General features: G+C 29.9%; 1 protein-coding gene across 1 annotated transcript; it reads left to right on the top strand.

Moving 5' to 3' along the window:
- The first annotated feature begins 9,008 nt into the window (after nt 1-9,008).
- LOC129911447 (uncharacterized) lies at nt 9,009-10,324 on the top strand. The gene is made up of 3 exons (XM_055989258.1): nt 9,009-9,205; nt 9,271-9,457; nt 9,525-10,324. Coding segments are annotated over exons 1-3 (948 nt in total). The 5' UTR covers nt 9,009-9,203; the 3' UTR covers nt 10,284-10,324.
- The last annotated feature ends 222 nt before the right edge of the window (nt 10,325-10,546 follow it).

Here is a 10,546-nt window from a genome sequence, read left to right as displayed (position 1 = left end):
TCGACTTTAGTAAAAGACTTTAGTCCACGACTTTAGTCGTTGTCTTTTGTCGACGACTTTTGTCGACGACTTTTGTCGACGACTTTTGTCGACGACTTTTGTCAATGACTTTTTTCAAGTCTGCGGAGACTTGATTCGCCGACTTGAGTAGCAGACTTGAGTCCCAGACTTCAGTCACCGACTTGAGTCGCCGACTTGAGTCGCCGACTTGATTCGCAGACTTGAGTCGCTGATTTGAGCCACAGATTCAAGTCGTAGATTCGAGACGCAGATTCGAGTCGCATCAAATTCCAGCAGTATTGTTTTGTTTGTTTTGCTTTGATTAATGACATCTTCATTAAAATTCCTAAGAAAAAAATTTATCAATCCTTCTCGGACATCTTGAAACTTAGCATTTTTTTAGATTAACATCTTCGATTAATCATTTAAAAAAAAAACTTACTTTCTCACTACCAACATGGGGGTTGTCTTTTAATCAGCTACTGAGAAAAAAAGGCTTTCGTAAAAATCTGTTTTTTGAACAACAATGTTCGTTGATGAAGCAATTTTTTTTTTTGCGGGGAGCACAGAAAAAAAAATATTTGATCAACATAAAACTTGTCAAATATCTACCCAATTTCGCCTGAAATCTGTCAATGTACCATCAAAGTCTGCCTCCTTTTCCTTTTTATACACGTTTATTGATTCGTTCTTGAAGTTGATTTCAGGATCAACCGACTGACCTAGTTTCTTTATTTTTTTTTCTGGAGACAACAACTATTGTTGTATACATCGTGTAGCACGAATCAAACCTAAATATAGCTGACGTAGTGGTAAAATGTTTTTCATTTTATTTTTTCTTCTTATTGCAATAAATTGTCTGGAAATATATAAACAAAACAAAAATAGAGTGAAAGTCATGTAGCCTGTCTTTCATTTTGGTTTTTATATTCATGGGGAAAAGATTGCCAAAAATCCTGGAAGATTTTTTTTTTTATTTGAGAGTAGGTACTCCCGGTTTAGATGTTTTGTATATACTTACTCAAATATTTCAAAAGAAATCCAATTTAAGGATATTTTATTGGTTAATTTATTTTTGAAGCAAAACTGGGGTAGATTTTATAGTTCTAAGGAAATTCGTGACTAAAAAAATTGTCACGGAAATTGGGACGCAAACATGTTTTTGAGATGAAAACTTATTGAATATTATTTTAAATGAAGTTACAATAATTCTAGATACTAATAGAGGAGAGATATGTGCAATTGCGTGAACTTGTTACAGCGCCAGGAGCTTATACCACCTAAAAGCAAGCGGATTCCACATTAAGTTAAGCGGATTTCTGTTTTTTTTTTTGCCAAGATGGCCTCCGTTTCAAATGAAGCGGACAAATCTTCTTAATTTTTTAAATGTGCAAATTAAAAAGATATCCACTTATTTTAAGTGGAAAATTATCTTATTTTTATGTGGAAACATATTAATAAAAAAAAACTGGTAACCACGGGGGATCGAACCTGCAACTTGGTAAAATTGACCTTATTTCAACATCCGAAAAGGATATAAAACCGACCTGGACCTTTGTTAAGAAATAAGGCCATGTTGGTGTTATTTCACTTTACGAAAGTGAGATAATTGAAAACATTACAGTTGATTTGCTCAAAATAACAGAACCTTAGAATGCATCATGATTTTGAAATCATTGGGTGATATGCATAAAAAATAGTAAATGCTTTTACTAGAGAATTTTCAAGTATATACTTTTTTTGATATGCATAAAAATCAAGTAAATGCTGAAAATTAAGTATTTACTATCAGGTATAGTAACTACTTTTTTGGATGAACTTTTTCAGTAAATACTTTATTCCGTATGCATAACAACTAGTAAGTACTTTTTTTCTTTAGGAATTACTAGATTTTTTCAAGGTTACAAAATACCAACTTGTAAATCTCATAGCATATACTTTTTTTATTTTAACACCGTATATGAAGCCGTGGAAATAATGAATAGCAATATTAAGTCACATTTTGAGGCAATCGGTTCTTGATATTTATTAAAATAGGGTTGTTAATTTTTTTTTCCAAATGGCAGAATTTGTACGTACATATTAAATTCCCAAAAAGTCTTTAAAGATCAAATTTTGAACGGGTTTTGAATCAAATTTTAAACCACATAATCGTTTTGAAAGGGAAAATGTGGATTGGTTAAGTGAACACTTTATTGATAAGTAATTTCTAGTAAAATAAAAATACTGGTCAACAAGGTTTTTGCCACAAGAGGTAATTCATTACAAACAAAGAAGAAGAACTTCCTTCTTTCAAAAACTCGTTAAATATTTCCGATATCTCTTTGATTACCCGCGATATCTTAAGATTAAATAAGTCTTTGGCTACAAGACAGCACTGGTCAACCAAATTTATTTTCTCCTTTCTTGAAATATTACCGTTATAAAATGTTTTTTTTTTATGACGGAAGTAGACACTTCAATTTTCAAAAACGGATGCTAATAGAATTTTCCTGATTTCGGATTCAACCTCAGCACCCCAAAAACCTTCAGAAAAGTATATTTTGGTTATTGTGGCAAAATCTTGTCGATCAGGGACTTAAACTTTAAATAAAGTTAAGTTTTTTTTTTTTGCTAATAAACTTAAGATATCTCGGGCAATAAAAAAGATATCATAGATTTAAACAGTTTTTGGAAGAAAAAAATAAGTTCTCATAGGAGAAATTTGTTTGTAATAAACTACCTCACATAAAAATATAGCATTAAAAGCGGCCAAAATTACGTTTTTGGTAATTTTATAACGGTAATACTTCAAAAACGGAGGCAAATTAATTTTTTCTGACTTCAGATTTGAGTTCACTCAAAAAACCTTCAGAAAAATTACTTTGGTTCTTGTGGTTCTTCGTTTAGTGTCGTCCCAGTTTCAGATTTGTATTCATTAATAAATATTTTTATAGTATCCGCCTTAGCTTTTTTAATAGAGGGTTGCTGTGACTTACTCATAAGTACATTATGCGCTTTTAAAATTCGCACAAAAGCTAAGTGCATTTGGCTTATTGACAAACCTTTTGTATTGCTACTCATCTCTGCTGCTGATTTACTTTTGACTCACAAAATAGCACGCACAGATGTTCACAAACTAAAATTTAGAAACAGTAAATTTATAATGGATTAAACCGTAAAACTTCCAAAACAATTTATTTGTAAACACCAAACGAATACAAATAATCTAAGAAAAAAGTATTTACTATCATTTTTGGGTGAATTCTAGTATTTACTTGGATGAATTCAGTATGTACTAAAAGTATTTGCCTGCTAGCAGGTACTTTTTTTTATGCATACGAAATTAAGTATATACTATGAATTTTACCTTTTACTAGAATTTATAGTATTTACATTCATCTTTTACTTTAAGTAAGTACTACGTTTTTATGCATAACACCCATTGTCTTGCAAAAATTAAAGAAAGGGGTACTTTTGCCCTTCCTCTTTCGTCTTGGGTTATAATTTATTTTGATGTAACTGTATTCAAAAATAATAATTAAAAGATTATATTAATTTTTCGTTGACACTTTTTGTCTATATTTTGACTATTTTTAAAGAAAGAAAGAAAATTTCCCATGGAAGAATCAAAGGAGAATGGGCATATTGGACGTTTGGCGGCCAGTAATGAAATTGGTATCAAATGAAAGAACTATAACGTAGGAAAAATGTTTACTATGGCCGTTTCGTTGTATTGCATTTGGAATGAAAGATATGGAAATATTAGTGTTGTTAATGCATCGAGCAATATGCGAAGGGCAAATTGAATTACTATTTTAATTAAATTATGAAATATGATTTTATGTCATTTTTTCTATGATTTAAAACCTCAATCTTGAATATCCGACCAATGGAACTCAAAATATAAGCTTTTTAAGCCAACCGCTTCAAGATTTTGTTTTTGAGTTTTCAAAAGGAAAAAATAAACAAAAAATTGAAAAAAAAAGTCTTAAAATAGACTCGAAATTGATGTTTTAAAAAGCCAATATTTTGGGTTCTATTGGTTGGATATCCAAGATAAAGGTCTTCAGGCTCAGGGAAAATGACAGATTATCATATCTTGCACTTAAAATACACGTTCAATTTTAAACATTGAGACAATTTGCATTAACTTTTAAATGCAAAAATGCATTTTATCGGTTTGTGAAGAACGTTAGAAGGATAAAACTTCTGCACAATGTGTGTAAGACTTAACTACATCAAAAAATAACAAAATCGTTCTTGGCCGCGGAACGTCCAAGTTCCATACAAAATTGCCCATTCTCCTTTGAGGTGGGAAAATTAACAATTCGCCCAAAAGTTCTTTTTCAGAAAAAAAAAAAAAACTCCTAAACAGAAATAATCTACATAATAGTCTGTTTTCAATACAGCTCAAATAAGATAATTTCGCAAATTATGTCAGTTCAAATTAATATTTTTATAATTTGAGAAATTATCTTATTTAGGCTATTGATTATGTCATTTAGAAAGGAACTAAGACGTTCACGGGTTTTTATTGCAGGAATCGTTCAATGGGTTACAAGAGAAGATAAAACCGCGGAGTGCTATTAAATGAGAGGGTGGAAACTGAAGATAGGGGTGTAAAAGCCCCCTTTTTGGTTTTTCCAATATATCTCATAAACCGAGCAAAATTTTAATATATTGCTCTCAAAACTTTTTGTAGAGAATTGAATTTCCTATTAAAATAATGTTTTTTAAAAATTGAAAAAAAAAATTTCCATACCAAAATAGTCGAAACAATCACAAAAAAAATATCAAAAAAATCGATTTTTTGAGTTTTTTTGCTTTTTTACTTGTACATTTTTTTTGGGTTGAGATAGACATAAACATTGCTCCAAAGAAAAACAGAAGATTAAATTTCCTTCAAATTGCTGTACTCACAAAATTTTTTCATTGAAAATTAACCGAAGTATAGCCATTTTAATCTATCTTTTTTCGCATTTTTAGTTTTACTCAAGTAAAAGAGAAACATTTGAGGGGAAAGTACGATAACTTAAGCACCAAAAACTGATAATGAGGTTTTGTAGAGGGGTTAAATACAATCATTGTTTACTATGGGAGGGGGGGTCTATGTCCCCCCGTTTTGGCGGGAGGGGCAATTTTCTAAAAAAATACTTAAAATAAAAAAAAAATTATTAAAAAACAACGGCAACACTTAAAGTTTTGATTGATACTTTTTTCAAAAGCTAGAATTATAAACTTAATATTAGTTTTAAAATGAAGTTATTTTAATCAATTGTTTTTTAAAATACTTGATTTCAAAGTCAAAACTTATGAAAAAAAAGTTTAAAAAGCACATTGAGTACAATTTTCACAAATATTGTGGAATTCAATACGAAATTGATCGACAAAGTAAACTGCCTTAATTGATTTCTTATCAAATCATGAAAATCATAATGTTCCTATGCTTTCTACTTTTTGAGAAAATTGAAAAATAGACAAAATACTTTCTTTATCGGAATCACTGGTTTATTTCAAAAACAATTGATTAAAATAACTTCATTTTAAAATTAATATTAAGTTTATAACTCTAGCTTTTGAAAAAAGTATCAATCAAAACTGTAAGTGTTGCCGTTGTTTTTTAATATTTTTTTTTATTTTAAGTATTTTTTTTTAGAAAATTGCCCCTCCCGCCAAAACGGGGGGACATAGACCCCCCCTCCCATAGTAAACAATGATTGTATTTAACCCCTCTACAAAACCTCATTATCAGTTTTTGGTGCTTAAGTTATCGTACTTTCCCCTCAAATGTTTCTCTTTTACTTGAGTAAAACTAAAAATGCGAAAAAAGATAGATTAAAATGGCTATACTTCGGTTAATTTTCAATGAAAAAATTTTGTGAGTACAGCAATTTGAAGGAAATTTAATCTTCTGTTTTTCTTTGGAGCAATGTTTATGTCTATCTCAACCCAAAAAAAATGTACAAGTAAAAAAGCAAAAAAACTCAAAAAATCGATTTTTTTGATATTTTTTTTGTGATTGTTTCGACTATTTTGGTATGGAAATTTTTTTTTTCAATTTTTAAAAAACATTATTCTAATAGGAAATTCAATTCTCTACAAAAAGTTTTGAGAGCAATATATTAAAATTTTGCTCGGTTTATGAGATATATTGGAAAAACCAAAAAGGGGGCTTTTACACCCCTATCTTCAGTTTCCACCCTCTCATTTAATAGCACTCCGCGGTTTTATGTTCTTTTATAACCCATTGAACAATTCCTGCAATAAAAACCCGTGAACGTCTTAGTTCCTTATTACCCTGTTTTTTTCGACATAATCAATAGCCTATATTCTGGCTCTAGTGAAAACAGGCTATAAAATACTTGTTTTGTAAATATTGCGATTACCAAAATGTTTTTTGTCCCGTGATTGTCCCGTATTTGCATATTATCTGATTTTTTGATTCAAAATTTTAAAAACTTTGTATACAACAAAGAAGAAAAATAGTGGTTGGAAATTAAACAAAAACTTTTCTAAGTCTCAAAAGTCAAAAACCTCTTTTGGATCAAGAAAAATTACCTGGACTGTTAAATGTGAGTAACAAATGATTGAAAACTCTCCAAATATTCTAACGCAGGTAAGAATTGGTTAAGCTGCGTAGTGCGCAACGAAAAGCAAAATTTTCATTTAGGTATGATTTCGTTGTGCTGGTTTTATGTGAAAATTATCGCCTCTAGACTACGCTTTAGTAAAGAGTAAAGAATCCAGGTAAATTTGAAAACTTTTAAGGGCATATTAAAAGTTTAATAATTAAAGATTATACAATTTCAAAATCATTTAGAAAAAATATTTTTTTAGAAGTTATTAAAAAAACCGCTTTCTTGATTTCGTAAATGGCTTAAATAATTTCAAAGAAAATACTCCCATAAACATCTTGATATCAAAATAAGGAAAAATTATGAAAAGTCTTTTCAATGTTAAAAATTTTTAAATTAAATTAAATTGCATTAAATTTTTACAGCCAACATTAATTTATGAAGATTTTTTTTAAGACAAAGCTTATTGATCTTTTAATTTATTTAATAGATTTTATATACAAATTTATAAAAATTTCTTATTTTCAATGTTCCATTAACTTCTCATACTCACTTATAAGTTATAATTAACATAAAAAATAAAAACAAAAGGTAAAATAAAGGAAAAGAACAACAATGAAATAAATGAATACACACATAACGTAATTAGTATTTGTTACCACCTTTTTTCTGTTCATATATTTTTCGATTGGCCTACCTGTTACCTGCAGTTAAAAATTACAATTTGCTGTTTTAGCAAAGCCATATTTTATCTCAAACTTAAAGAAACCTTACCGCATATAATAGTCTGATGGATGTACACTCTGACCGTGACATTAAGATCCTTGTTATTATATTCTACCTACTACTGATGTGATTTATAAATTAAATTCCATCTGACAAATGGAAATGTCAAGCGGAAATATCCTAAAGATTTCATGTCTGGCTGGCTTGAGTTCAACGAACGAATAAATTGTCCATTTTCCTGTTGATTTTCATGACCAACTATTCAGTACAACAAGGAAAAACCATATCACATTCTCTCAGGCAGGACATCAATTTTATAAATCGCTGTCATTACAAATAAGAAATTACTTAATGTGATTGCCAAGTGAGTGGAAATAAAATTGGTTAGCCTTGTGCAATGTGGTTTGGTGTTTTTTTTTTTTTTTCTTTAAGGATAGTTCAAATCAACTAATGCATAAGTTGTTCCACCAGTTGTGTTCCTTTGCCTTACATAATAATTCAATAATTCATATACATTTATAGTAAATGAATAAATACCATACATTCTTTTTCAATAAACAAATACTACGAAAAATCAACCCTGTTCAGTGAAAATTTCCTTTGAATACGAAATCCTTTTGTTTAACGACAAAAAAGGGACTTGAATTTCGTTTCGTTTTCATTTCGTATGAAAATAATGTATACTCGTAGGTATGTTCTGAAAAACTATCGGATTTGCAAATAGGTAGCTATATTTAATTATTATTCACCCCTCTTATGAAATTCTTGCGAAAAAACGCTTTGTTGTTCCATCCATCCATACTTTTTTTTCTTTAAGTGGAAATAAAGGATTTATATCGCACATGACTGCAAGCCTACAAGGGTTGATCCTATAATTTCTTAACTCCGTTTCCATTACCTGCGGAAGCGGTTTTATAAGGAAATTATAGATGGTTGGCTAGGCAATATTGAAACAATTTTATATACCTACATTTTCGTTTCGTTTATGTTTTGCGAATTTCGATTCACAAATAGTGATGGCATACTAGTTTTTAAAAAAATTCCCTGCAACACAAACAAAAAATCCTTCATTATGGAAAAAGAGACAAAGGTACCAACGAAATTCTTTAGAGACTTTACGAACCCATATGACTAAAGCTAGGAACTTCAAATCTGCACTTTAATAAGTTTAGAGGCTTATAAAATTGCCAAAAAAGTAAAGTTCTTCTTGGCCTTGTATAACTCTAAAAAATTCCTTAATCATAAGTCTTGTAATGAATTCCAAAATCAGAGATTAAAGCTTTCTCGAATTTTGTTACTTATGCGGTTTGCCTCTAGAGGGCGCCATATTCAATTTAGTGTGACGTTGTATTACTTTTGACCAGCGGACAAATAAGACGCTTCCATTAATACCTCATTTTTCAAATTTCGATAAGAAGTTAAGAGGTTATGATGGAATCGATGAACATTCATAGAAAGCGGTAAAAAAAATAACCCTCTTTTAACCTTTGCTGTTGCTGGATAAAAAAAATGTTTACTTTTTGACAGAAAGTTCGTCGAATACAGAAATCTCGAAATTCTCGAAATAAAAATCCCAACATGTAGGAATTTTTCTCTCCGTACACTATCACTGTTCACTAATGATGCTGTTTTGTTCCATTTGCAAGTTGTTCCAACCTCCTGTTGTTTTCTCTCTTTTTTATTTCTTGAAGGGAGTTTTTTTTCTTTTTTTCTCCCGCAGACTCTCAGCACAATGTAATAATGTAAACATACTGCACGTGCTTGTTCACAATCGATTGAAAATAACTGCACAGGCAGGACGAATATTAGTTTAACTTTCGTTTACGAATTCAGTTTTTCGCAAGGAATCTATATTTTCTTTGGGCGTATTCAATTCGTTCGGTTTTTGTTTTTGGTGAATTCGTTTTTGGAAAGTTAAAAATGTAAGTTAATTGTTGTAAAAAGTGAAACAAAGTTACTTACTTTTTGTTCTTGTTCATTGAATTAGGGGAAAACATACCAATAACCCTCAGTTTAGAGTTCTTGTTAGTTTCATGATAAAATACCCAGAATTAGCAAGAGGATTTACTAGATCCACTAAACAGACATTGGATGCAGATGGTTTGTGGGCTGATACTGTCAAGGAACTCAATAATCTAGGACCTCCATGTCGAGATGTCACAGGATGGAAAAAGGTAACACAAAAAAAAAAAAATTACTGTGAATTGTATAAAGAAAGACTGATTTTATGTTTATTTTTAGGTATGGTCAGATTATAAAGTGAATTTGAAAAAGAAACTAAAGCACAACAGAGACAGACAAGAAACTGGTAGAACTCTTGGTGAGCCAAATAAAGAAATGCCAATTTCATCCCTCGAACAGATTGTTATTCGTATAATTGGTATGTCAAAATTTGATAATTGGATTGACGATACCCAAACAAGTAATAATTCATCACTTAACATTTCTGCACCACGAACTATAAGTTTATCAAAATCTTCATCACCCGAAAATCCTTCAACTGACATTGAGTACATTGATTTTGATGTCAATAACAGTACTGAAAATCTTAACTCAGAAATGTTTTTTAACAGTACAAGTGCTGAAGAATTAATAACAAAAGTTGAAACAGAAAGTTATTGTTCATTTGATACAATAAAATCATCGAAAAAACGTCGTATTTCTAACAATATGGAAATGACTGAAACGGAAATGACTGAGAAAGAAATATTTCGTCAAGAAAAAATACGAAAATTTGATCAAATTGTTGTGCAAAATAATGAAATTGGTGAATGTTTAAAACGAACATGTCAAGCAATTGAACAACTTCAAGAAGGTCAAAAAGAATTAGTAAATGTTTTGAAAAGAGGTTTTGAACAACAGGCGGAACATAATAAGACTATGCAGGAATTAAAAAGAAAAAAATTGGAGAAATTTGATTTTTATCAGAAGGAAAAATTAAAATTGAAGCGATATGTGTTGTCGATGGAGGAAAGTCGTGATAGCTCTGAAGAGGTTTAAGATTTTATTTATAATCAAGGAAGTATTATTTTTTAGTAAGGAAGTTGAAGTTATGTATGCTAATTTTTGTTCGTTTTTAATAAATATTGATAATTAAAAAAAGAAAACACTGTTGATTATTGATTTTTGATTTACTGTTGGTCTTTTGAAATTTATTTTTGAAGATTGTTTGGTTGGAGATTTACATTATGGACCATAACGACATATATTTTATATTTTGAAAGTCAGATTCTTTAGTAGTAATACCATTTTTTTAATGAAAA

Source organism: Episyrphus balteatus, chromosome 2, assembly GCF_945859705.1.
Source record: "Episyrphus balteatus chromosome 2, idEpiBalt1.1, whole genome shotgun sequence".
Taxonomy (NCBI): domain Eukaryota; kingdom Metazoa; phylum Arthropoda; class Insecta; order Diptera; family Syrphidae; genus Episyrphus; species Episyrphus balteatus.
The sequence above is the reverse complement of the archived record's forward strand: the minus strand, read 5'-3'. Positions and strand labels throughout refer to the sequence as shown.

Bases quoted from the DNA above. Each gene is read 5' to 3' on its own strand.
- LOC129911447 (XM_055989258.1), top strand. The intron at 9,458-9,524 runs GTAACACAAAAA...GTTTATTTTTAG, and splicing joins ATGTCACAGGATGGAAAAAG to GTATGGTCAGATTATAAAGT.